The sequence below is a fragment of the Falco biarmicus genome, chromosome 7 (assembly GCF_023638135.1).
Source record: "Falco biarmicus isolate bFalBia1 chromosome 7, bFalBia1.pri, whole genome shotgun sequence".
NCBI classification, from domain to species: domain Eukaryota; kingdom Metazoa; phylum Chordata; class Aves; order Falconiformes; family Falconidae; genus Falco; species Falco biarmicus.
In genome coordinates, this window is record NC_079294.1 from 14,332,260 (window position 1) to 14,359,109 (window position 26,850).

Genomic DNA, 26,850 nt, shown 5'->3' on the forward strand with positions numbered 1-26,850 from the left:
GGCAGAGAGAGCGTGCACGCATGTGTGCGTAATGATGATAAATGCAAACATAGATATCAGGTAGATATAGATATATGTAGAGAGATATATTCTGACTTAAAAAGATTTTTTTTCTGTGTCCAAAGTTATCTTCTTTTTAAAAGCCTGTATTGATTTCTTCTTAAGCCCTTCAACCAGCAACAATATTCCATTAATGAGAGTGGTACAGTCTGTGAAGCACACAAAAAGGAGAAGTAGCACAGTAATGAAGGAGGGTTGGATGGTTCACTATACAAGCAAGGACTCACTGGTAAGAAATGTTAAGAACTGTCTTACTGTACATACTATATGGTAGTACAGAATCAAGTCCTAAGAATAATTCAGTAATTTACAGTCACTCATGTAAGGCATTTTTTGTAATATTTGTGATGCCTAAAGTCCTGACTTATGTCACAACTGAGAACTGCACTGCTTGTGAAAAACAGGACACAGTTAAAACACACAGAAAATATCTGTATATGTCAGTGACATCATCATAAGCAGCCAAATGTAAAGACATTCTGAAGGAAGTAAAAAATAATACCTTAGGGATTCTGGAAAGTAGCTTTAACTTCCAGCTGCAGTCTTCTAGATGTATTACTGCTAGGTTAATAGAGATTTTTGTAAAAGAGATTTAGCGCAGAAAAAAGTTACTTCCATTCTGACCTGCTAAAACAGGAATAAAGACTTCAGTATGTGGCCTTCTGAAGTGAGCTGGGGTGTTGTAACTGGTACAAAGTGAGGTTTAATTATTTTAGCAGCGTACCTGTAGCAAATTGGGCTGAATGTAATGCAGACATTGGAGTGACATTTTAAATTTTTAAAACTCAGACAGTTTGAACAGAGCTGGGTTCTTACTGAAACAACAGAGGGTGGCCCTGTAAATCCTAAACTCTTAAGTCCTCATAAAAGCCTTGTTATAGCAAATTAATCTTTATCATTCACAATTCCTCTCTTCAAACTTAAGTGAAACATTTCGGAAGTGATGCTTTTGAGAAATGAACATTTCGTTGATTTACTTGGAAAAAGCTAGAAAGAATTTTCCCTTGTTTTTCATTGCAGAGGAAACGGCACTACTGGAGACTGGACAGCAAATGCATTACACTTTTCCAAAATGATACTGGAAGTAAATATTACAAAGTAAGGAATACTTTTCAATCTCTTTTTGTACCATCAGAATATGACTAAATTGCTGGATTAATAGATACTTACTAAAAGTACACTACTAGTATAAATTTGATCTATGTTTGTTTTCATTATAAGCTGTCTGTGTATTTTGCCTTTCACAAACTACTCTCAGATCAGAAAGGACCTGTAAAATGCATGTTGTGGAAGTGGAAAGGTTTTTTTACAAGGCCAGTTCAGTACTGGTAACAAATTCTGCCAAGAAACTCATCTGACTTTCTGCCATTCATAAGACAAATTCTTTCCAAACAATTGTGTAGAATATGTATAATTTTGATTCTGTCCCTTGGACATTATGCTGTGGTCTTGATTGTAAAAGATTGTTTTAATGCTCTTATCCTTTTAGCTGAGGCAGTTAAACTCCTTGGCCATTACTGCAGTAAGTTTTAATAATGGAAAGTATTTTTTTCATATGACCTCATCTCAGGGAAATATGTCAGTGAAACATACTCTCAGTGTTGTTCAGGGTGAAACAATCAAGTTTATGCCTGTGTGAAAGGTGGATTTGAAATCTTAATTTTGAATAGGTTTATTCTGCAAATAATTTATTGCAAATCAATTTTATTCAATAAAGAGCCAATAGGGTTTAATTCTGTAGTGGAGTTCTGTTGATATATGGATGGCCCTGCTCTTTTCTGATGGAACCTCACTGCTCTCTTTGATAAGTTTAATTAAATAATTAAAGTTCTACATGGCCTTGGAAAGAAAGATTAAGTATTTTACTATCAACAGCCCTCTGTATCATGGAGTTTCAGGTTACAAGAGCCTTTTTGTTTGCGCGAGAAGCATGTGGTTAAAAGCAACAGCTAATGTCATAGATTAGTTAAATAAAGTTCATACTTTAGTTTTACATGTTGATGATATTTTATGTAGAAAGTAAACCATTTTTTTCATTTTAGGAAATCCCATTGTCTGAAATCTTATCTCTGGAACCTGCAAAAACTTTCACTTTGCTGCCTCAAGGAGCCAATCCTCATTGTTTTGAAATAAGCACAGCAAATATAGTCTATTATGTTGGAGAAAACATAGAAAACCTCTCAAGTGTTCCACTGAATAACAGTGTTATCAGCAGTGGTATTGGCATTGATGTGGCACGAATGTGGGAAATGGCAATACAGCATGCCCTGATGCCCGTCATCCCTAAAGGGGCATCAAGTGGGTCAGGACCCAGCCTGCACAGTAAGTTTATTCATTTCCTCCATTTCAGATAAGTAGAGTCATATCAGAAATGACATTGCTTAATATTCTGCACACACTGAATGGAAGTATTGCACAGCTAGTAAAGGCTATTCTGTCATGCTGTCATAGCTTATCACCTGTCTGCCTATTATTTTAAGCACCACAGTTTCTCATCCATGTGTTTCCAGTTTATACTAGGACATCTGGATTAATATATAAGATGCAGATTTGTTACCGAGCAAACAGTTGTTACGTTAGTAAGACATCTCAATCCACATTTGTTTTGCTGATGTGAGTAATTGCCTCCTTGTGCAGAGGCATGAAGTTTTCTGAGCTCCAGTTGGGAGCTGATTGTTCCCATCATGCCGTAATTTATGTTTCTAGCTGTCTGCAGAAGCAGATCTTCACTCTTTAGGTCACTGCAGCATAGATGATAGACACCCTTTCACCACATTTGGCTGTACAAGTGCCACAAATGTCCCATGCCGAGATGAAACGAGCTCAAATGTGACTAACAGCTGTTCTAGGCACAAGGCGTAGATATTACCCAGGACCAAAAGGACTGGATGTATCTTTGCTTCCAATTTACATACTTCTGGGTAATTCTGTCGCAAAGATGACAGCTTATGTAAATGAAAAGTGAAACTTGTTTAAATCTAGCTCAGATACCGATAACAAAGTAGCAGAGAGCAAACAGTTCCCCACTACTAGGCATGTGCTGCTGTGGTTGCTCTGCTACTTGTCCTCAGCCTAGTCAACATAAAGCAGGTTTGGATATGTCTACAAAATTTGGATTAGGCCTTTTGTTGCAGTATACACCCGTTTTAGCACTTGACATCTGGATGCTGTTAATGCAGTGTGAAAGGCTAATGAGACTGCAAGCCCTTCAGAAACCAAGTAATACAACAGGCAGTGGCATTACATCTCCAGGCACAACAGTTTACATATCAGATTAGATCAGCAACATTCTTTGCTTTCTCGACTGGGTTCCTGCATAAAATAGTGTCAAATTCTGGATGTCATTTCAATCAGGCTAGTTGCCTAGTGCCCCTGGTTTGAGCCTAGCATAGCTAAATAAATCACCTAAAATGCTGGACTGGGAATGACAGCTGTCTTCTCTCCCTCTTGGGGAGGTGGAAAATTTTCTTTACAACTTTTTAGTTATCTTCAGGGGGTTTTTTTGGTGAAAATTAAGGTCGTCTGAGACTTTTAGAATAAATTCCTGTGGGAAATGAGAATGACAGCAACTTTCTGTCTTGTGCTGAAAGTGTAAGAATTGTCCATGTTTTTGTCCGTGCTTTTTTTCATGTAAAGAGAAAGCAGTGCATACATTCGAAAATGAATTGGCAATGATAAAAAGCCTCTACTTAACTGAAACTTTCCATTCCCAAACCAGTCTATTCCTAAGGAAATGACAAGAAAATAAGCCATACAGGGCAGAAGTTAGTTGTGCTACTTACTGCAACTAGGAGAGGTGCTGGTGGGTAGTAGTGAGTGTCTTCAGTGTGCGATAGAGGCTTTATAGTAGAGGACAATGGTTCTGATGAGACTGAAATCCATACTACGAAAATGAAAAGTCAGCACAGGGTTCTGGGCAGAGGTAGGAGACAGAAGGCAACATCCTAAGCTCTGAATTTGTAGAGGTTAGATGTGATGTTTGTTGTATTAAAGCACAAGTGCAAGGTTTTGTTTCCATTATCTGTTTTAATAGTGTCTCTGCCCAGCTGAAATGTATGTTATTTTTAACGGTATGCAGACCAATGTGAATGCATATTTGCCTTCATCTGAATAGCATCAAATACATTGTAGGTGATGCTATAAATAAAAATACCTATTAAATCCACTAATAAAAAGTGTACTCTAGTTGCAGTTATGTTACTTGCATGAAGTGTAAAGCCCCAAAATAGAATTGAAGAAAACAGTAAGAAGCTTATAAATGGGAATTACAAGATTCTGCTATCAAAAATTAATAATTAAATGTATAATTCTATTCTTTTCCAGACATTGCAGAACTGTTGTTCCAGTCACATATTTGTGGGCTGATGTAATTTTATATTGGCTGGTAGATGAACCAGCTGACGTAATTGGTCCAATTTCTAGAGCTGTCAGTAGATATTGATGTAATGTAAATGTCATTTCCTATTACTACATGTTTGAACTGAAAGCACAGCAATCTAAAGTATATTTTACTTTCTTCCCCAGGGGATATATCCATCAGTATTTCTGTGTCAAACTGCCAAGTTCAAGAAAATGTGGTGAGTGTTCTCTGGATGTTGGGGCTAGACCTGCTATGGTTAAGCTTGCAAAGTCATTGATCTGTTTTGCAAAGAGGAATGTTAGATCATCAGCCATTTTTCGCTTACTCTGTAGAAATTAACAATCAGCTTTGCTAACTTTCGAGAAGAATCATCTTTGTGGCACCTTTTCTTGAGATGCAAGAATTACACATGGGTAATTTCACTTAACACAGAATTTAACTATGAATCATTGCAGAGTGGTATTTACTAAAAGGAAAAGTGAGCCATAGAAGTTATTAGATCATGGCATTTGTCAGCTGAACTTCGTAAAGCTAATCACAAGCTTTCATAAATATACAGTTTCTTGTCATCACTGAGAGATCAGATATTCTCTGTTGTACAAAGATGAAAAACTATCCAAAGGAAGAGTTACGTATGTTGTTACTTATACATAAAGAATTATCATTTCTTTTACACTAGGACTGTTAAGACACAGGACATGTGGTCAAGGTAAATAGTCACACTGCTGATTTTCTGTTTCATGGGCAGTGGAAATAAATAGGACTCCCTGCAGCCAAGTGAAGCTCTGGGGCAGCTCTGGTGTTTGCCAGAAAAAGATTGCCTGCTAGGGATGTGTCCATTTGTTTCCTAAGAAGAAGCAAGACAGCCTTTATTAGTAACTCCCTGGCATTCTTTTAGTCTTCATTGCATGTGTTGCTGGTTAAATATCAGGAAAGTGAAGCTGAGCTCTGAGATTTGAGGTTGAGTCTCCAAATGAATCTACTAACAGCTTGTGCTTTAGCCTGTGTTCAGGCAATAACAAACAGTGAGATGTGAGACTCCCTCTCTGGCACGGATGGAATATTTCACCCTTCTCAGTGGACCAACACAAAAAGCTGAAGCCCAGAACTGATGATACTCAGAAAACTTTCCATAAACTAAGAAACCACTTACATTTCCATGGCTGACATGAGCCATGTCAGTATTTTGAATTTGTAATTTCTTCTTTTTCATAAAACCCAGAGGTAATTCCTAGATCTGGGATCCTGGGAGATCTGGGTAGAATGGTGCTAACAAGACCTTCTTTATTTCCATATGTACTTTTGTCTTCAGAGTTCACAAAGTTCAAGTATAATGCTGCATGCTGTGGGCTACTTGCCTGGAAGGTGGCAGCGGCTGAAAACTACTGAAGGTTCAGCAGCTTTTACAGCCCATTAGTGTGGCTTTTAAGAAAACCTGCATGAACGTTTTTGGTAGATAATATATTTTGAAATGTACTATACTAAATGTATGCTACTTCCCACTAGAAAAATCAAACTAAATACAAATTTTGTTTCCATATCTCAGGGCTTAATATTTGTTATGTCTTCATAAACAGGACATTAGCACCGTATACCAGATCTTCCCAGATGAGGTGTTGGGATCAGGACAGTTTGGAATTGTTTATGGAGGTAAGGCTTTGGTGTGTTGTACAATTATACTTAAGATCTTAAAATAGAAAATTTCTTGAATGGTGAAAGTATTTGGATTCTGAAATGTTTTGTTTCAGAAACTAGCTGCTCATTGTTTTATATAAGCAGTACTCATTGAACAATGAAACTCTTTTTTGTTGACAAAGTCTTTTTGTAATTTGATGTTTTCTACCCCATAGTGGGTCAGTGTGTATTAATAACTTCATATTCTCTAATAAATTCCAGTAAAGAAAACCCTGAAGTGCAGAAAACTGTTCTTTTAGAGAATTATAATGGAAAAAACATTTTTTTTCCAAAAATCTTTCTGCTTTTTTTTTTTTTTTGGCATGTTTTTGTGAGATTTCTTTGCTTTATTTTTACGTAGTTAGAATTGTTTCTCTTTTTCATTTTCTTATCCATCTTTCCTCTCTTTTTCCTCCTTTGTCTGAGCAGTTTTTTGGGGTGTATTGAGGTACAGCTGTTGTTTGAGATCGTGTGAAGTGAGACCTAACAACAAATTTCTCACTGAAAAATCTCTGTGGCCCTCTGATAAACCTGGGACATGCACTTACCTGCCTAAAGGCAATCACTTCTTTTATTATTTACTAGTCTGGAGCTACTACCAAATAAGCCTGCAATCTGCCAGCTGCAGAGAATGCAGCTTAAGTATATGAACATATATATAGTATATGAGCATATATGTAGCTGTGTGAGGAAGTTAACCTTGCATGTATATTGTTGAAATGCAGAGCTGACTTTCTCGTATGCATATGTTTCTTACGTGTTTAAACAGCTTTGTCAGGTGATGAAGAAAAGTTCTCTTGTCAAAGGGTAGAAAGAAGGGAAATGAGAGTAAATTCTTAGTGATTGAATTTGCTGCAAAAGTGCTCTGAGGATTACTTGGTTGTGGCCATTTGTACAACCCAGTGAAAGTGGAACACTTTTAATCATGTTAATTCATAGAGGCCTTTTCTTTTTTTAATGCAGGAAAGCATCGCAAAACAGGAAGAGACGTTGCCATTAAAATAATTGACAAACTAAGGTTTCCAACTAAACAGGAAAGTCAACTTCGTAATGAAGTTGCGATTTTACAGGTATTTTTCTGTTCTTTTTTACTGTATTAACTTCATTTGTGCATTCTATAAATACCAGATAATATAATTATTTTAATTGTTAATCACTAGTATTTTTGCAAAAACAGCGGTATTTTCACTGCTTAACCTGTATAAACAGCCAAGACCAAATGTATTGGCAGTGTCATGCTAGGAATTACAATTTCTGCAGTTTTAAACACCAGACACAATAAGGGAAATGTATGTTTGTTACACTAGTTGGAAATTAATTAATTCTCCTGTACTGTCCCTAGGCATTTCATGCCTATTGCCTACAGGTTAGGCACACAATTTAAATTACGAAATACTGAAACACTGTCTGCTTTAGGGGGGTCTGAAGACTGTCTATGTAATGATAAAACCTAATGATCATGTTGGGAAAACTGGTGCTATATTTATCTTTAATAGAATCTTCATCATCCTGGGGTTGTAAATCTGGAGTGTATGTTTGAGACGCCAGAAAGAGTGTTTGTTGTTATGGAAAAACTCCATGGAGACATGCTGGAGATGATCTTATCAAGTGAAAAGGGCAGATTGCCAGAGAGAATAACAAAGTTTTTAATTACTCAGGTAAGAAATTAATTATAGACCCAGAAAGAGATTTGAGGTCAATTATTATCACTGTTTCTTATATTTTGCTTTTGGCATAATTTACCTTTTGATTTATGAAAGCCTGAATTGTAGTATCGGGGATGGTAAGACAGCTTTGTGTCCATTAAGAGGACCTAGAACTAGACACATGTAAAGCTGTCTGGCTGCTGGATGGAAGGGCCATCGAACTACAGTTTCTCATCTGTCACAGCACTCTCCAAACTAGTCGGCTGCAACAAAGTCTTTTACCATCTCATACCAACACACCCTTCATGTCAGTCCCTCCGCTGCCTTCTCCTCGTCTCTCCTCACCCAGGGCACACGCGTGCTCTCTCTCTCTCTCTCTCTCTCTCTTCTCTCTGCTTCTTCCTCCCCTCTCTTCCTCGGCTGCCCAACCTCTTCACAGAACAGCCACACCTGCACCTTATCTAAATCGGCCAACCCACCACCCCTGAAGCCAGCCCACAGCTGTATGTTATCAATGATAATTAACCCAGCTTCATTCCTCTACACTCATATGCTTGAAAAATTAAGCAAAGAAAAGGATGCAGATCACTAACAACAAACTGTACAAGACCTAAGAAATTTGAGCCTCTTGAATGGCCCTGTGCCGAACCATTGCAGTTCGTACTGTGCACTTTTGTGTGTATTTCCCATGCTGAGATTGGATCTCAGAACTACTTGTGACTACATGAGTCTGGTTTCCTGTATGGCTTTCTGTTAACAGTGTGATCTGGGGATTTTTTTTTTTATTCTACCTGTTGCTATATTATCATACTGCTGCTTTGGCTGCCCATAATACTGGTTTAAATTTAGATACGCAATTGAGTAGTGAGCCACCTCAGAGTTAGAGCAGCCTGTGTTTCAGCGGTCAGGGAAAAGAAAGGAGCAAGAACAACAGTGGTACGGTGGGAGTTCATTATTTGGGGTAGAACGTAGGAGGTTCCTGGTTTTCAGACATTCATGGGCAAAACTGCCACCAGCCTGTCTGATTTCTTGCCTTCCCAGGTTAATTCAGCCTCCTCACCATTCCCTGCTCTAAAATAGTGGGAAATTCTGCCAGCCCCTGACCGGGCGCAAGGAATGGAGTTAAAGCCGCAGGAATAGGATGGATATCTGTTACACACTGTTGCCGTATTTTTTTGTGTGTAATGAAATAGAAATACATGCAACATTCCCTATGCTTTCTTTCCTCAAGAAAAAGCTTAATTTTAATCAGTACTATTTCTGTGAAATTTTTTGAGTGAATTTAGATGTGGAAGGTTATTTTGCAAATGTTTCTGCATCCAAATATATCACACCAAAAAAATGTAAACAAGTACCTAGAACCCAGTTTTTAAAAATGTTTAGAATATAAAGTCTTTGGGGAGGGAAAAATTATGTTCCATGCAGTGAAACATCAAGAAAACTTGAGGCACAGCAAATAATAGCTGAAATTTTTACTTTTTTTTTTTCCATTGTAGACATTCTTGTAAAAGGTACATTCTTGTTGTATTGTTTCTCCCTACACCAAGCCTTGCTTTTCTGATCACTGATATTGTCCAAACAATATAAAACAATCCAAAAAAAGGTATGGCATTTAAAACTGAATTTCTTTCTGATTTATTTCTTCACAGATCCTTGTTGCTTTAAGACATCTTCATTTCAAAAATATTGTTCATTGTGACCTCAAGCCAGAAAATGTGTTATTGGCATCAGCTGATCCTTTCCCACAGGCAAGTAGAAAATGCCCTCTCTTAAGATAAATTGTTCACATGAAAAATGTCAGCAGTGATTATTTTATGACCAAACAAAAAAGATTAGTGACCTGTCTGTATCTCCTTCAGAAACTACACAGAATTTTTAGATATGAAAAAAACCTGTTCACTTACTCAAAAAAATTTCCAAAGATGACATATTTGAAAATCCTTGTCTCTTGTCATTTGCCTGAAATAATTCAACTAGATTTTCAAGTGTGATGTAACTACTTCTGAGATTGTCTCTAATTTGCTCACCACTACAGGACAAGTTACTTTTCTGCTTGATTTGGTCCAGATAAGTGACAATTTGCAAGCAGTGACTGGAAAGACACTTATTTTTCTGAAAGTTAGGGTAGAGCTCATGAAGAATTTTTAGCTTTTTAGTTTTATGAATTTAAATACCAGCTAGATTACAGAACATTTAAACATACTTTCTGGTCATTGTTGTATTTCTCATTAAAAGGTATTTGTAAGTTCCTATTAGCTTTGATCTGCAGAGTTCATCTATAATCTCCTCCAACTGTCCATATTCAAAAGCAGCACTATTGATAATTTGTAAATAATATCAATAATTGGAAAGGAAGGATCTATACCGAGGCCTTAAGTGAGAATTTTTAAGCAGCTACATCTGAAGAAATCAGACAAGTTTGCAGAAGGGCAGGGTGTAACTGGGTCCACAATAAAATAGAAGTGGAAGTTCAAGCTAAATTTTGTCGACTTGCTTGATTTAGGAAAAAAACATAGGTAAACCAATTTTTCTGTTTGCTGTGTTCTTATGCTATGAATGAATAAGTATTACTTTATATTACTACTTTCACCAGAGCCTGAGCTATTAGGCCTATCTAAACCCATATTTCTTTCACTCTAAGCTGTCCTGTGTTACTGGTTTTACTGTGATTTATTCATGGAGTGAAGGAATAAAGGAGGTGAAATGGACTGGTAGTCTGGTCTGATGTCTTGGTGGAATAAGGGTATTCCTCTCAAAGAGGAGTTTAAAGAAACAATATCCTTGAAGGAACAGTAGAGATGCATCTTGCAACTAAACCATGATAAAAGTTCCTCAGCTACATGTATGATAATAAAAATAACGTCTGTTTTACTGTAGCATTTTTCTTTAAACAGGTAAAACTTTGTGATTTTGGCTTTGCCCGAATCATTGGAGAGAAATCATTTAGGCGTTCAGTTGTAGGAACACCAGCCTACCTTGCTCCAGAAGTGCTGAGAAACAAAGGCTATAACAGATCTCTGGACATGTGGTCTGTGGGTGTCATCATTTATGTAAGCCTCAGTGGTACCTTTCCATTCAATGAAGACGAAGACATACATGACCAAATCCAGAATGCCGCTTTCATGTATCCACCCAATCCATGGAAAGAAATTTCTCATGAAGGTAATACCTATTTGGGGCTGGTTTTATATAAATGCTAAACGAGAGTACTTGAATTTTGCTTTTGTGTTTCACACACACCCACACACCCTGTACATACCACTGGGAAAAAAAAGATTTGAAATTTCAAGGTACCATCTCTGTTCTGTGCTATCAGCTGCTTTAGGTGTTTCCTGCAAGGCATGTAGACTCCGTATGGCATAATCCTCTGGTATGGGAACTCTCCAGGAGGTGTTGAAGGAGGCCCATAGCCACCTACAGATGGGGCTGCTGTAGAATTTTGTGGGGAACCTCTGCTGCTGGAACCAGTGTTTCTTATATTCACTTCTGTACCTCTTCTTTCAGCTCTAGTGCTCTGCGGTCTTTTTCTCGTTTTCCTTGTGCCACTAATTGAGTTTCCATTCAGTAGGATGCTGTACCCTGATAGTCTTGCTGTAGAGAAGATAAAAAAGATTGAACAATTCCAAGCAGATGAGGTTTCAAGAACAGTGTGAGAAAGTGTAACAGAAGAATCTTTCTGCGGGGGGGAGGCTTGGAGGTAACCAATGAGACTTTTGAAACTAGAGTTCTGGTCAATGGCATCAAAGACTTTTGATAATAAAAGAACAATGTGAATAATTCACTATGAACATTTTTAAAGAAGGTAAATTAAAGATGTCTCTAAATGCAACCAAGTAGGGCACTTAATAAATATATCAGTTCTGGCTTCACAAATGTTTTCTTATACATAGCATTTTCAGGCCACTTGATTTTCTTTGGGAATTTGTGTTTTCTTCAATCATTATCTTTGTCCTTAATGTTTCGCAAGATTGCTTCGTAAGTCTTAAATCAAAGGAAACATTATAAACAACAAATTCTAATCTTTTTTTTCCGAATTTGAATGTGTACCAAATTGAATTAATATATTAGCATTTACAGTTTCCATTATTTACAGTAGAGTTTTTCTGGGTTTCAGGTGACATATTTAACTTACACATTAAGCGTAGCTTAGAGGATTGTGCCTGCTGCTTAGGATAAGATATATTCTAGCCAAGGATAAGATGTATTCTAGCCATGTGAGATTCTCAGCTGAAAAATGCTTTGAGAGCATTGTCTTTTGTTTTATCTCGGTGGCAGATGAAGTTTGATGAGATCTGTTGCAGGGAGAGGCGGAACTATAAATCTGCACAATTACACACTGAAGTCCTCCTGAACTTGCACGCACTTCTGATATGTAAGCTGACAGAATCTATTGGCAGCAATGCCTTATCTGGCGCTAGAGACAAGCAAACAGCAATCAACACAGGAGAGGCTGCAAGAAATTGTCTCCCACAAGTTTCTACCGTGGTAGATAGAAGATCAATTTCTGCATTCAGAGGTGAAGATTCAGTAGAGTACCTACAGAAAACGCACCTACTGGGGTGTTGTATCTCCTTTTAGAGAATGACAGCCTTCATTAAGAGTTAATGCATACCAGGCTGCAAGTGTGCAGAAAGGAGGGAAAGAACACACTTTAACAAATCACTAAATGAAAATCTGCTTATACATTGTCATGTTATTCTGAATTTTGAATTGCTAGCTGATGAGCCACTCTGTTGTGCTAAACAAAAACCTGGAAAAAATCTGAACAAATCCATGATGTTTTAACACAGGGACTTGGAGTCTAGATCTCTGTTCAGGTATTACTTGATAATGCTGAATTTTAGAGCTCAGAGTTGGACTCAAATTCCACATTACCTGGGGAAAATAAAGGAACCATGTTCTGTCAGCTACCTTGGTGCAGAGCCCTGTGCAGGTCACGGGAGGGCAGGTTGGTGGGCCCACTGGCTCCGTCCAGTTCCTGTGATCTGTGACCCTACAGCGTGGTTAAAATGCAAATCTGTGTGGACCCGGTGTCCTAACACATCGAGTCTGGATTACAGTTCTGAACAGTGAACAGTGCCATGATAGCTGATGCTACAAATGATTGAAGCATTAGGGGGGAAAACACAGATAATTTTAAAGATATTATGAAGTTGCTTACTCAATATTGCAAATAAAAACAATTTGAAAAGGTATATGTAGTTAAATGTAAACTATGGTAACACGAAGCTCATTTTAAGATAAAGTACACTGGGGCTCATAAATTTCTCTACACTTAAATGCTACAAATCTATAAAATTCAGAGCAGAATTAGTTTCAATCCCAACAGGTTACATTTATGCACTTGGAAGTCTTCATTTAGCTTGTCATATGCTCTTCCAGCTTCTGAAACAGGTTAAGCTAATGAATTGGGTGTTTGCATTCCATATCTTTTCCATTATTCTGTTTGTCAATTATTCTTAAACATTGAACATTTTTCAACAGAAGTTTTAACAAAAGTGACTGACCACTTTTTATATTTTTTCATATTCATATAAATATAGAAACGACCCATAATAGATTTAAAGGCATAAGAGATTTCTTTAACTGTTTCCTGGAATTTGTATTGTAGCAATAATTCTCCCAAGAGGACAGCAATTATCATCAATTAGTTCTTCCACTGAAGCTTGTAAGAGGGTTAGATCACAGTGTGGAATGTCATGCTGCCACAGAATCTAGCAAGGTCTTTGTAAATAAATATTGATCAGCATCTCTTTCAAGCTGGTATGATTGAAATGGCTGTTTCTCTTGAAGGATCTACAAGACATATTTTCTTGCCAGAACAATTATTCTTTGTTTGAAAATTAAAACAGAATTCTTTAAGTGATTTTCACTTGTAAGAAAGAAAAAAAAATTGAAGATCCAGCAGTTAGTCCAATTTAATTACTGACATTTGAAAACTCACGCAACTGTTTAAGAGAACTTTAACATAATAAACACCCACAGTCTCCACAGAAGCACTGCCATAGCATTAAAAAATTGAAACCAAAATTGGTTAGACAAGCACCGCTGCAATAGATAAAATAATTGCAAAATAAATATTATTTTTAACACAGGTAAGAAAGATCTTTTTAAAGTGTTATGCTGTGTGAATTTGAAAACTAGGAGCCATTTGTCAAAAGGTTAGCATAAGTAAAACTAATGTAAATATTCTTCTTTCTTTCTCCAGTACTTACTGCTTTCTTCTCGTATGTCCAAAAGGCAGTGCTGGGCCCAAGCACTCTTTAAGAGCAGACTCTATGAATTGTACATTACAGCTAGATTTTAAAAGTGGTACCTTCATCAAGAGACTGTATTAAATGCTTCAGTAGGAGCAGGCAGAAACTGAGAATTCAGTGAACTTAGAAGAGCTAGTCTACCATCTAAGATAATCAATATTAACTCTTGATTTACGCATGCCAATAAAAATGTTCAGGTTCTCTGGCCATATAAAATGTACTGTGCATGACTGTTTCTTCTTTTTTTACTGCTGAAATATGTCAGTGTCCATTGCTATGAATGTTCATAGTATGATAATCCTAGGAACACTGTTGTAGAACAGTGAGTAGTAGTAGAAGCAATGACATACCAATTTGAGCTTAAAAAAAGAAAAAGAAATGTTTATTCAAACCTATTGCTGTCTATATCAGTCCTGCTTGATGCACAAAGCAAGTGATGGCAGATAAGACAGACACCCTGAAACAATAGATGGGATGAGGGGCGTCGATTTGTGACTGTACCAGGTTAGGATCACCAACTTAGGCAGCCGATATACCTGAGCTAGCTGCTGCTAAAACCGCAAGAACTCATTTGCTTCAAATTTTGTGTATGTACTGTAGTGGAAGTGTAAATGTTTCGAAAGTTGTGGGGTTTTTACGTTGTTAGGCGGTTTTCAGTTTAGAGTAAGGGAAGCGATCATCAGCCAAGTGTATTGCCAGTGCCTGTGCAACAACAGCTTTATTAAAGGGCCTATGATTTCTTGCAGAATAGCTTAACAAAGCAATGTTAGGAATTTTTGCCTGCCTATTGCAAAAATCAACACTGAGGAAAGCAGAACAGTACTCAGACCTTTTGTTTCTTGCTTATGACTATTACTGTGGCTCAGAAAGCCAAATTGGATGTAAAACTTCTTGCAGCTGTAGTTATTTCAGCACTCTTTTCAGACCAATACTCACATAAAAATTTTAAGAATAGCTGAGCTTATTTATTGTCATGTTTACTTCTATTTTTACCATAAACAGAGAGAACTTAAAAGCTCAGATATTTTACTTTTTAGCAAAATCAGGTATTTCTTTGTATGTAATGGGTAGTTAACAAATTATAGTGAATGATGCTGTCTTTATCACCACTTTGGATTTAATGCTCAGTAGATGCTTTTTCTGTTATTGCCAAACAACAGCATGTTAATCTCTAAGCTGGAATGCGAAGGGTAGCAAAATTTTAAAAGGAAAAACCATAATGAGATAGGTCATACCTATAGACTGCGTCTGAAAAAGCGGCAACAGTGGTAAAGTAACCTAAATGTTCCCATTCTCTGTTCCTCATTCAATTATTGGTTTTAAGGTAAAATTCAATTGGCTTTTAAAATTCTAAACTACACTGATGGGGCAATAGATTTGTAAAACCACATGACCCATAACAATTTAAACTGCTTATATAAATAATACAGTCTAGCAAGTTCAGAGAAAAAAGATATGGGAAGAAATTGTATGTTGGAGAAAAAGTGCGTCATGGATATAAGATGTTTGTTTTCTTGAGAATTAGTTTTTCTGTAGCATTTTCTAGCAATTTGTAAAATAAGAGTCTACAGTCACAAGGCAAGAAAGAAGGCAGAATCCATTTGAGGGTGATATTTTTGAGCGTCTGATGTCATTCAGTCCCTGTCAACAGTTCTGTCTTCTCTGCCACTCAGGAATGTGGTCTAGTCACTGGCTATGGCTCTTTTCTTTCCATAGTCTCCATCTGTCTGATGTCATAGCAGCTGGATGAATCTCATCAACTCCTCCTGCTGAGAAATTCTAGCTTTTTTTGTGTGTAATGCTTTCTGTCCTCTTCCTCCATTAAAACTTAACCTATAAAATCTAAGACCTTTCAGTTTTGTAGCTCTCAGAAATGTGTTTTCTCCCAACTGATTATCCATTCCCAACATTTCTGCGAGCAACATTTCCCAAAGCTTAGCCCTCATGCACAAAATCCCTTCTCTAGCATCACCAAACCCAGTCGCTTTGCATTTTAAGGTTTGTCAGAGATTGTGTGCATACACATACACGCACAACCTCACAGATTCCTCCATGGGGAATTCTGATTTCCACACCCACTAAGGGCTGTGTCTTCCCACCTTTTTCCAGTAGCTTCTCTCCTTTAAAAGTATACTCCCCAAATGCTGAGTCTGTGTTTGTATGCATAAATAGAATTGTAAGATGTTACTGTTGAGAGATAGTTTCTGTGCTAAATTTGGAGTATTTTGTAGAAAATCAGGTTTTGTCACAGCCACTCAACATTCCATTGCCCAACCTGCTATTTCTGCTTTGTCTTCAATGATTGTCAAGCCAGCTTACTTTTCCTAATTCACTTGCTGTAGGGTAGTTTGACTTTAATTCAGACTTCATCGTGGAATTTTGCTAGATATTCATACACGGGAATCTACTTGCAGAATTCTTTCCTATTTTACAGCTTTAATTTTCACATCGGTCAAACATGGAGCCTATTTTCAACAGCAATACTGTTCTTTTCCAACGTTAACCTTTCAGTCCACCAAATCTGCATCATCTCAAAAAATTTATTTTGACTCAGCTACAGGCTACAAAAAATAAATACTGCTAAATATAAAGACAGAACTCCCCTAAGGGTTTTGTCTCTCTGCCTTTTAAGTGTATTTTATGTAGTGTGTCTTTGCTGTGGTGGCTGTTCTTTTGGACTGCATTGTCCTAGAACATGCTATGTCAAGCTTTGGATTATTCATGATGTGTTTCGTTCTATTGCGGAACTTTCATAAATCATTGTACTCCTAATTCTTTTTTCATCAGCTATCGACAATACAGCTATTACTACTAGCCTGATGAGCTATGTGATGTGCACACTGTTGATTAGGTGCTTCACAGGATTCATACTACTGAATAATTTTGGAAGAAACAATGCAATTTTTTCCATGCATTAAATTTGATCATGGTGTGCCTCTTACACTGCCTTTGACTCAGAAATAAATACCACAGCCGCCTTCAAGCCAGTATTTATTTAGACATGTTTCAGCATAATGTGAATAGAAACTCTGTTTCACACTTTAATGAGAAAGTCACATGAGTGAGCATTAAGTATGAGGAGGTCAAATGTGTGTTATAGCTCAAAGATGCTCTCTACCTCCGTAAATGTTTAACTAGCTGTTTAAACTAAGGTCTTGGCTCTACTTAGATGTTTGCTAGGATTGGTATTAGAAAACCTCTCTTGCAGAGGTGCAGCTTATAATTGCCAATGATTTCTTTTGATAGTACAGCTGAATCCATGTTCCTGAAATAATAAACTCTGCCAGCTGAGGATTACTTTTTGCCAAAATAACTGCATGCACACTAGAACTTTTGTTAACAAAGCTGTATTGACCAGCAGTAGGGAAGGGGTTTATGTATATGGAAAAATTATACTGCTAATCAATAGCGCTATACTGAGAAAAGTCCAGGGCCAAGGAAGTCCTAAGGTACGTTATTGGCAGCAGCTTAGGTTTTTTTACAAGTGATAGCTGTGAGAGTAGCTAATATTGTGGATGTACTTTAAAAATTCTGGACCAAGTATAAATTTATTGTTAATTTAAGACTGCTTTTCTTGATATTCTTAAGGTGATTTCTTTGTTATACCTTATCTGAAAAGGCAAGGTGTTTTATGATAGGACTAAATAAATGGTAGGCTCATAATAGGGTTTTTAGATACTTTCGTGTTAATGCGTGGGTCACACCCTAATTGAGTTAAAGCAGTCATTCCTATGAAAACTGTAGTAATGATTGTTAATTTGATTCTTGGAGTGAAAATTTTTACTGTGCCATTACTACAATTAATTTTTTGCCATACTAATAAACTGCCTTAAGCAGTTTGGAAACATGAACCTCCTGACTCCAGAGGTTCTTTCCAGTAAAATGCAACTAAAAGAGCAATCTTTCCTAAAATCAAGGGGACATACAGGTTTTTAAAGTTGCATTTGAATCTTCTCGTTGGGGATTCTAATGAATGATCACCTGTCTAAGTGTTCCTGGAGCAGTTGGCTAGTTTATCCCATTTAACAATGTCTCCAGCTCCTGGAACTTGATAAGCCTCAGCTGGCTGCTTATGCTATCCTTAAATCATGGGAAGTAAACAGCAGCCCATAAAACACTTAGAAAAAGCAGTACCATAATGCTCTCAGAACTTTCACGCAGGTTGCTTCCATGGTGATAACCTGTTGGATTCCCATAGATCAGGGCTCCTCAAAATTTTTAACCAGGGGCCCGGCACGCGGATGAAGTGGCAGGCAGTCATCTGCGGCTGCTTGGTTTCCCCCCCAACCCCTCAGCGGGGGGAGGAGGCTGGGGGGTTCTGTAAATACCAGGGGCTGGATTGAGGACCCTGGGGGGCTTTATCCAGCCCGCGGGCCGTAGTTTGAGGACCCCTGCCATAGATGATGTGCAAGACCATATGTGGTCTTTCTTAATACTGCATTTATTGAATTACTGATTTTACAGAGGAGTATCATCAGACTTCATAAAGCTCCTAAAATGTGTCATGATTTAACATATATCTGACAAGCATTACTTTAAAACCTGATTTTTTAAAAAAAATCAGTCTCTAGTAAAAATTCATAAGATTTACTTTAAAATACAGTGTACTTGCTACCCCCTCCTCAAAACTGCTTTATTTTTCTGGACAGAAAATTCAATTTTTTTAACAGCCGATGCCCCAGAATCTTGCTTTATACGTACGTCATATAACCTGCTTGAGTTATATGTCTAAACTAAATGTTAATACCTTCCAAATTTTTATCTCCAGTCTTTTTAAGCAGTACAACTCAAAATGCAATCATCAAACTATTAATCATATGAGGATTTTTTAAAAAAAATTCAGAAATTGAGTCAACATGAATCTTACTGTTTGTACATCTTTCGTGAACAGTAGCCAGACCAAACTATGTTAGATAGTGGTTGTCAGGACACTATCAGGACAGGATGTCTTTTTGTAAGCTGAGACAGAGAGAATAACCAGGATCTTTTCTCATTTCCTTTAAATAGCCCCACAGAACCTGGCAATGTCTGTACCTCTACCATTTAACACTAGTTCAATTCAGAGTTTCCTCACTAACAGACTTCCAGATCCCTAAGGAAATACTTTAATCCTTCAGTTCCAGCACTCAGCCTGTCTGTATTGAACTCCCTAGCTCCTGCTTTCCTTTACACAGCACTGTCCTTTTGTTGCCTTGGCAGTACACATTGCTTGCATCTTGGCTCAGAACTCTTATGCTTGAGAAGTGGCTTTTTTTGGATTGCATGATTTCCAGGTAAAAAATAGAAAATGCCTTTTGCTGTTGAAGCTCATGTTTGATCTCTTTCTTCACCTATATTTGAAGACTTTGAGTATTAAAGCAAATGGAATTGTATTGGATAGTTTGGGCCCTAAGTCTTCAACAACAGTCACGTTGTATTGGTGCTTATTTGTCACTAAGAGGCAACTGATACTCAAAACTTTCCTGGTGAAAAGAACCCTAGAAAAAGAACTAAAAATAAACACCAAAACTTGTTACAGAGACAGCAATATTCCAGTGTTGAAACAAGCAGAGTATCTGTGTAAACCGTTCTCAAGAACAAATCATTGCTCAATACTGACAATCCTAACCATCCGGTGAGGCTGCCTTTTCACTTTTGTCTTCATTTCCTCCCCTGTCCTTCTTCTAGACCGATGCTTTTCTGTTCAGTTCAACAAGCCATTGGCAATTTCCCCAGGAATGCAAAGAAATATGTTATTACACATAGTACGTCGTTGTCCTGAAGGACAAAAAGGGGCAAAGGAGGCTGTATAGCTGTGTATCATTCTGTCACTTGTAAGCCTCATAGGACTATCTGCTTCCAGTGGGTTGGACAGAAGATGCATAGAGGGATTATCAATATGGCATGGCAGGAAGAGCATTCAGCAGGTACTTGGCAGTTACTGAGGCACATCTTGGGAAAGATGCAGTTATATCTCAACAGCTGGCTGATTGAAATCAGTTCCCAGGAAATCAACTGTTCATCAAGTCCATGACCTATTTGCCAAACTGGGATTCATAGTAAATGATGAAAAATTATCTCTGAAGATCATATACACCTGAATACTGCTGAAGATAATAAACAAATGGGAACCCTATTAAATTCACATTCAGTGCTGGCTTATATATTAAAAGGCAGACTGAAGTTGTATTGTAATTCTGCTGAATTTAAGGGTAAGGTGATAGCGTTGCAGAAGGTGCTGATGTTTACCCACTGCAGTAAATCTGGGTATCGGCAAGGACTGTTCTCCCCTTCCAAGCACCAGATAAAAACAATGACTACTACTTTTTCCCAGGTTATATCAGAAGTCACTCTAGAACCAAACTGTGACATATGACTGACTTTCCTGTCTCTTCCTTATAGCTTGGAGCCTGAGACCTTCTCTTACCAATAAAGAGGAAAAAATTAACCCCACTATTTTGGAAAACTAATGAGTTTTCAGAGTTCTACCACCTATCAGTAGTGGCCCTGTTGGCTATCCACTGGCTTTCTGATCCCACATTTTGAGGGGGAACAAAATAAACATGAGTTGGAGTACTTAACATGAACTGTACTGTGCACTAAAAGAGACAGTAGCTAAAAATCTGTTTGTCTACAATAGAAAAAGTAAAATTAGGATGATCTGTGCCAGGAAAAGCATGGCTCAGAACCTCTGGCAATGCCACCTTTGTCAGAAATCTTGAGATGTATTTTATCTCTTTGCACAATTGCTTCGATTTGCCAGACAATATTTAGCACCAGGAAGTTGGAAATATTTTAGTGATAGGCTGCTATTGCTAAGAATATCTTTGTCTTCAAATTACTGTATACATCCAGATAGGTTGCCATATACATTCCCATTTCCCTGGACACTGTGCTCTGCCCCATGGCAGAAACACACAGAAAGCTCTAGCTGGCAAACTGAGCCTCGGGGGAGTAGTCCTCTGTTAAAAAAGAAAAGCTTTTCTGTACTGTGGCACAAAATACAACCTCAGAGATGTACCAGTTTAAAGAATTCTGCCCCATCTCCTGCTTTTAAAACAAACAAGGTAACTATTCAGCACCTTCAATACCCAGCCAGCAACAGTGTCCGTCTGACCTGTTTCAGATCCAATTCCCCTCAGTGATGCCACATTTCTGTGCTGCTTTCAAGGCCATCTTTCCCTGTCACCATGATATAAACAAAGAAATAAAGATGTAAACCAGCATACTTGGGACAAGCCAAGGGATATTGCGGTGAAATGGGAAAGTAACTACTTGTGGCCAGCCGGTTACTCTGCAACAAAAAGCTTCCCCCAGAACACATGCTGAACATTTAGCACCACCTAGAACAGAATTTAACCTTTCATGATACCCTCAGTTGGTTTGGGGGGGTTTAGTTTGTTTGTTTGTTTGTAAATGGTTTTAGCAGATGTATTCAAAGGTCAGCAATCTCATCCCAGAGATTTTTCCAAATGGGTCACTTAGTGCAGTTCCATGCACTGGTCATTGACTCATGGGCCTTTTCCCTTCGTGCATCATAGCACACATACCTATAACCTCGGTGAATCACTGACTCCTTCAAAACCACAGAAATACATATTTCCATATATACAGATATCCACCACCTTTATGTGGTGCCTGGAGAATACTGCAGTCCTCACATGAGATTTTTTTCATTTGAGCAGGAACTGGGTGAGAATCATCTTCAGCCTTTGCTGTGTGCCTGCAAGTAAACACACAGAGGTAGACGCTATGGTAGCTACCCAACAACTGTTAAATAAAACAGTTGTAATCCCATTAGGAAGGGTCACATGGGTACCTTCAGGGACGTCAGCATTAACTGCAGTTTGTAGAAAGCTGGACTAAGAAGGGATAACTGTCTTCTTTTTACAACTAACATGTCGGTCTATCTCTCTGCCTGTCCTACTTGAAACAAATATATTTAAACTGACATTTTTCCAATATTATATCTTTTCAGCTATTGATCTTATAAATAATTTGTTGCAAGTGAAAATGAGAAAGCGCTACAGCGTGGACAAAACCTTAAGCCACCCGTGGTTACAGGTATTGCTACAAATTCCCTGTTTTTTCTTGTGTGTTTAGGCTGTAAGTATGTAACAAATTTTCATTAAGCACAGTAGAATTGAAGCAGCTGTACAAAGCTGAACATGTTTTCAGATCCTGAGAACCTCATACTCCTTCACCCATTTATCTATAGATTCGCTTTTTAATTTCTGGTTTCAAAGTATGCTACAAAAATGTTTTGTTTGCCCACTGACAACATGATGTATATAAAAAGAGCCCTTATTTAATTTACATTATATGATTGCTTGGAGTCTACCCCGATTCATTTCTGACTAAAACTAATGAATGGGCTTTCACTTCACAGTCAGCAGAAGAGCTAGTGAAGTTGTATGCTTGCCAGGAAAATACGTTAGCCACCTTCAATTGAAATCTTCAACTAAAAACTGAAATGTTAGCAATTTTTTAGATGCTATCAGCCACTGTCTTCTGCTCCTTCATAGGGTATTTTTTTTTATCCTGGCAGCAGCCAAATCGTTTCAAGTTAAAGACCTAAACCCAGAGTCGGTGCAGTGAGCAGTCAGGGCCCACCCCACCACCCCCCGCCAGGGGACAGGCTGAGGCCAAGCTGGGACACCAGGCTGCAGGATCTCCCAAGGGATTCACATTTGTCGTCCCCCCCCCCCAGTTAGGGATATGCGCCAAACATACTCTGTTTTGGATTCTTTAGGAAGGCGTCCATACTCTCTTTTCAGTTTGGCTAGCTCAGTGGCAGTATATGGTATCTCTTTGGTTGTAATGTGAGGATCATCATCGCCTTCATTCAGATAAGTATATTCTGTTTTAATTAAGGGTCTCACTTGAGGGTTTTCTACCTCCTCCAACTCCTTCTGAGGGTATTTTGGGTTAATACCCTTTTCCTCTACTTCCAGCTCTATTACACTCAGGGCTTCAATGTCTTTAGAGCATTCTGCCTTCAGAGTGGTTTTTAACAAGCGGTTTTCTTCCCTTCCTTTCTCTAATTGTTGTTCTAAGTCATTCTATAATTTTGTTTTCATTGCTACATTTTCTAAGGTGATCTTCGATTGCTGCGACTAGGCTAGCTCCTAAAATGGCACAGACTATAGATTTGCCCTTACCTGATCTAACTTTAGCTTCAGTCTATAAAGAGGTCACTCGGTCCACTACATTCTGCAAGTTTGCCCAATTAGCTTGAGCCCAATCTTCTCCGGGTACGGAGGGTCAAGCCCCATACTTTGCCAGAAATGTGTAAAACACATCCCAATCTTTCATTTGTTTATCAGCCTTTTCGGCCATTCTCACTACAAAGGGACCAAACCCACTTCGGGGAGGCTAGACTTAGTTACACACAGCCGCTGCTGTGTCACCCTTTTCTTCCCCAAATCGTTGAAGGGACGAAAAATCTGCTTTGGGAAGGGAGCTTGTAGTTACTACAAGGTTGTCCATTCACTTTCCTGAGCAGAGCAGGCAAATTCTCATTAACACAAGGGCAGCCCCCCTTTTTAGCGCTTTCCCCCTTTTGCACTTTGAGTTCTTTTAGTTGGATCCCAATAGACAGAACCCTCAATCAGAATTTGGAGTGCTAAGTCCTGGGCGTGTGTGGTGTGCACAAAATCCCAGTCACCCCCTTGCTTTCTGGACACCTCTCACCCAGCTGGGTGTAAGGCCAGGTGCAGCTAGAACAACACATCCTTCCCCTGTTACAAACCGCACACCACCTGCACCCCTCTGTCTTTCAGGATCTTGTCCATGATGCCAATTTAATGTCACTGTCCACACAGTGGACTCGTGATGGTTTGTTTACTATGATCTCGAAGCACAAAAATCAAGGTGACCACGCCAAGGGGTTATGCTTCAATTAAACAGCACAATTTTATTGTTTGCCCGTAAAGTGGCATGTGATAGGTAAAAAGACAGAAAGCAAAGGAAAAGTAAAAAGAAAAAGGAAAGAGGATTATAACTACCACCAGGGTTCCAAGGCATCCCTATGGTCCTAGGTCCAGGCAGCATCACGCCGGTCCTTCCAATCATCATGATCCTTGGTGAGGGAGATCTCCTAAAATCTGGCTGCTAAAGAGTCCTCTTATGCCGAGCAAAACACATTGCTCCTCCTCTGGCCCATGGCTTGTTGTCAGTCTCTGCCTTCTCAAGCAAGATTGTCACGCATGTCATGGTTCGTTGTAACAACAACAGTTGTTATGCAACCTTATTGTAGTTGTTCCTTCCAGCACCAGGTATCAGGGAGCATCATAGTACTCCTCATACCATGTAGTTCTCCTTCAGGGTCTCTGCGTCTCCATGTTCATGAGGACCACATTCCATCTCCAGGTCTCTGTTAGCAATGTTAAGACGGTATCATTCTCTTTAGACCGACTCTTACAGAGGGTAGTCATGGCACAGATCAGATGCATAATCCACGATCCCAAAGGAATCTTTATCCAGACTGAAAACTGAGTCCTACTCATGTTGTAGTACCTTACAGTTACAACTTTTTCTCAAAGTAGAGGGTGATATGCTGGTATATGAAGAAAAGGGTTTCCACCTCCAACCCTACACCCCACCTTCTCCTGGGCTTGCTTTCTTCCTCCCAGTTATCCTGGCACCCCCCCCAAGGTGCTTCTTCTAAGGCTGCTTCTCTCACTGGGAGCCATCACAGAATACGTTTGGCTAAGCCTTGGGGGACCAGAGAGGTAATGTGGGCTAAGGCCCACAGCAAGGATGTGTGTTGTCTCATATGATGGGACAGAAGCCTTCACCTTCGTGCATCCACTTTTATCACTCATGCAATAGCAAATGCAGGTGAGTTAAGGTGAGGCAGTACAGCAGCAGCTCTAGCAGCACAGATGAGGCGAGTCCTCTTTCTGGAAGAGCCCAACTTTGTGGGCTAAGGAAAGCAAACAGTGGTGCAGGGCAGCGAGACTTAAATGTGATTTCTGAGAGGATACCTGGGCCACAAGTGGGCCAAAGTTTGTGAAATCCTAAGGATGAAGAATTTCATGCACTCACAGTGCGCGGGCTTTCTGGTGCTTTGGCTCAGTGACCAGGGTTGTGCCTTAGGTTGAGAGAAGGTGAAAGAAAAAAGAAAACTGGATACAGGATCATGAGCAGAGGTTGGTCTGCCTGGGGCTAGGATTGATTTTATTATAGCAGCTTCATGTATGCTTTGGGTGGAAATAAATTAATGTGAGACACTTTAGACAGATCAGAGGCTGCAGAGCACAATGTCCTAAACGCGAGAACCAAACCAGTTTCCAGCCTTACTTTTGACTGTCAATGTGGAGTTCCAAAGTACCTTGATGTTTAGATGTACATGTCTCTTTGAGCACACCAGTAATAGCCAAAGTTTGGAAAAGCAGATATTTTTCTAGCCCAAGCTGAATTGATATCCTGCAGCATTATACCGAGACAGAGCAAATGTCTTGACTGACTGATACAGATCCCAGGGGTTTACGTGTATGATTTAAAGATGTTTCTTCTTCCTTCTTATTATTATCAAGCATGAGGAACTGTTTTACCACCATGCCTTATTTAGAGATTATGGAAATCTGTACACTATCCATGAATTCTGCAAAACAGCCTGTAACATCTTCATACTATATTTATGACAGTTTAATAAAATTAATGTATCAAAAAATCCTCTAGAGATGAAGCCTATCTCTATAGGCAGATTTCATATTTATTAATTATAAGATTTTCCCACTCTGGAGCAATAGGGATGCATGACCTTTAGACTGCTGAGTTAATAGCACTTCACATAGTAGTAGTAGAAGGGAATGTCATTTATTTTAGGAAATTTAAAACTAATACTGCTACTCTATTTCAGGACTATCAAACTTGGCTAGATTTAAGGGAACTTGAATGTAAAATGGGGGAACGTTACATCACCCATGAAAGTGATGACTCCCGATGGGAACAGTATTCAGGAGAACATGGACTGCAGTATCCAGCGCACCTTATCAGTCCAAGTGCTAACCATAATGAAAACACCAAGCTAGAAGAAACAGAAATGAAAGCCCTCAGTGAGCGTGTCAGCATCCTTTAAGTTGCATCCCCTATAATCTGTCAAAACACTGTGGAATTAATAAATACATACGGTCAGGTTTAGCGTTTGCCTTGCAGAACTGCCATTATTTTCTGTCAGATGGGAACAAAGCTGTTACGCTGTTACACTGTTGATGTATCTGAGTTGCCAAGACAAATCAACAGAAACATTTTTGTGTGACCAACTGTGTTGTATTTACAAAAGTTCCCAGAAACACTAAACTTGTTATTGTGAATGATTCATGTTGTATTTAATGTATTAAAGCCTGTCTCCACGGTGCCTTTGCAAACTAGTGTTTTTCTTACTTGAGCCTCATTTTGGTAAGAGAGAACTTTCCCATGAAGATCTGGGTTGTTTTGTGTGTGTGTGCATCGTTAGTGTTGTAACTGTAAGCAAACTCTTGAAGAGTAGATCATAACTGCTGTTCTGTGAACAACTTCTACCATTTGGATAAAAGCTTTTTTTAGTGTTGAAAAATAGAAAAAAAAATTGCATAGCACTGTACAGTTTCAAATCAGCTAACCTGTGTGTATGTGTTCACCTATTTGTGTACATAGACACATGCATTGACAGTGTAACTTGCCCTTAAGCCTAAATGCCTTTGTAACAAACTGCAGCATGTCAGTTATATTTCCTCTTTTCATAAAATATTCTTCTCTAATATGAATATTCTCCAATATGTACATTCAGAAGCTAAATAACTTGTTGACTTTGTGTATGTTTTCAATAAAAGTCTTGTTAAAAAAAATCGTGTGATTTTTGTTTGAAATATCCCTGGAATGGCATCAA

The 26,850-nt window shown here is 38.5% G+C and overlaps 1 protein-coding gene across 6 annotated transcripts in view; it reads left to right on the top strand.

Annotated features, from left to right (window-relative positions):
• The window catches only part of PRKD1 (protein kinase D1), a 142,032-nt gene extending 115,694 nt beyond the window's left edge, over positions 1–26,338 (top strand). For 4 of the 6 annotated variants that reach the window (XM_056345798.1, XM_056345800.1, XM_056345799.1 and 1 more), the window contains 11 exons: positions 166–289; positions 1,081–1,158; positions 2,103–2,382; positions 4,585–4,637; positions 5,998–6,070; positions 7,058–7,164; positions 7,591–7,752; positions 9,390–9,488; positions 10,635–10,902; positions 21,955–22,040; positions 25,843–26,338. In XM_056345798.1, coding sequence (XP_056201773.1) covers positions 166–289; positions 1,081–1,158; positions 2,103–2,382; positions 4,585–4,637; positions 5,998–6,070; positions 7,058–7,164; positions 7,591–7,752; positions 9,390–9,488; positions 10,635–10,902; positions 21,955–22,040; positions 25,843–26,061 — 1,549 coding nt within the window. In that variant the 3' untranslated portion in view covers positions 26,062–26,338. Of the gene's footprint in view, positions 1–165; positions 290–1,080; positions 1,159–2,102; positions 2,383–4,584; positions 4,638–5,997; positions 6,071–7,057; positions 7,165–7,590; positions 7,753–9,389; positions 9,489–10,634; positions 10,903–21,954; positions 22,041–22,728; positions 25,087–25,842 lie in introns of those variants that run through there. The other 2 variants (XM_056345803.1, XM_056345804.1) reach the window with 2 other exon arrangements.
• The last annotated feature ends 512 nt before the right edge of the window (positions 26,339–26,850 follow it).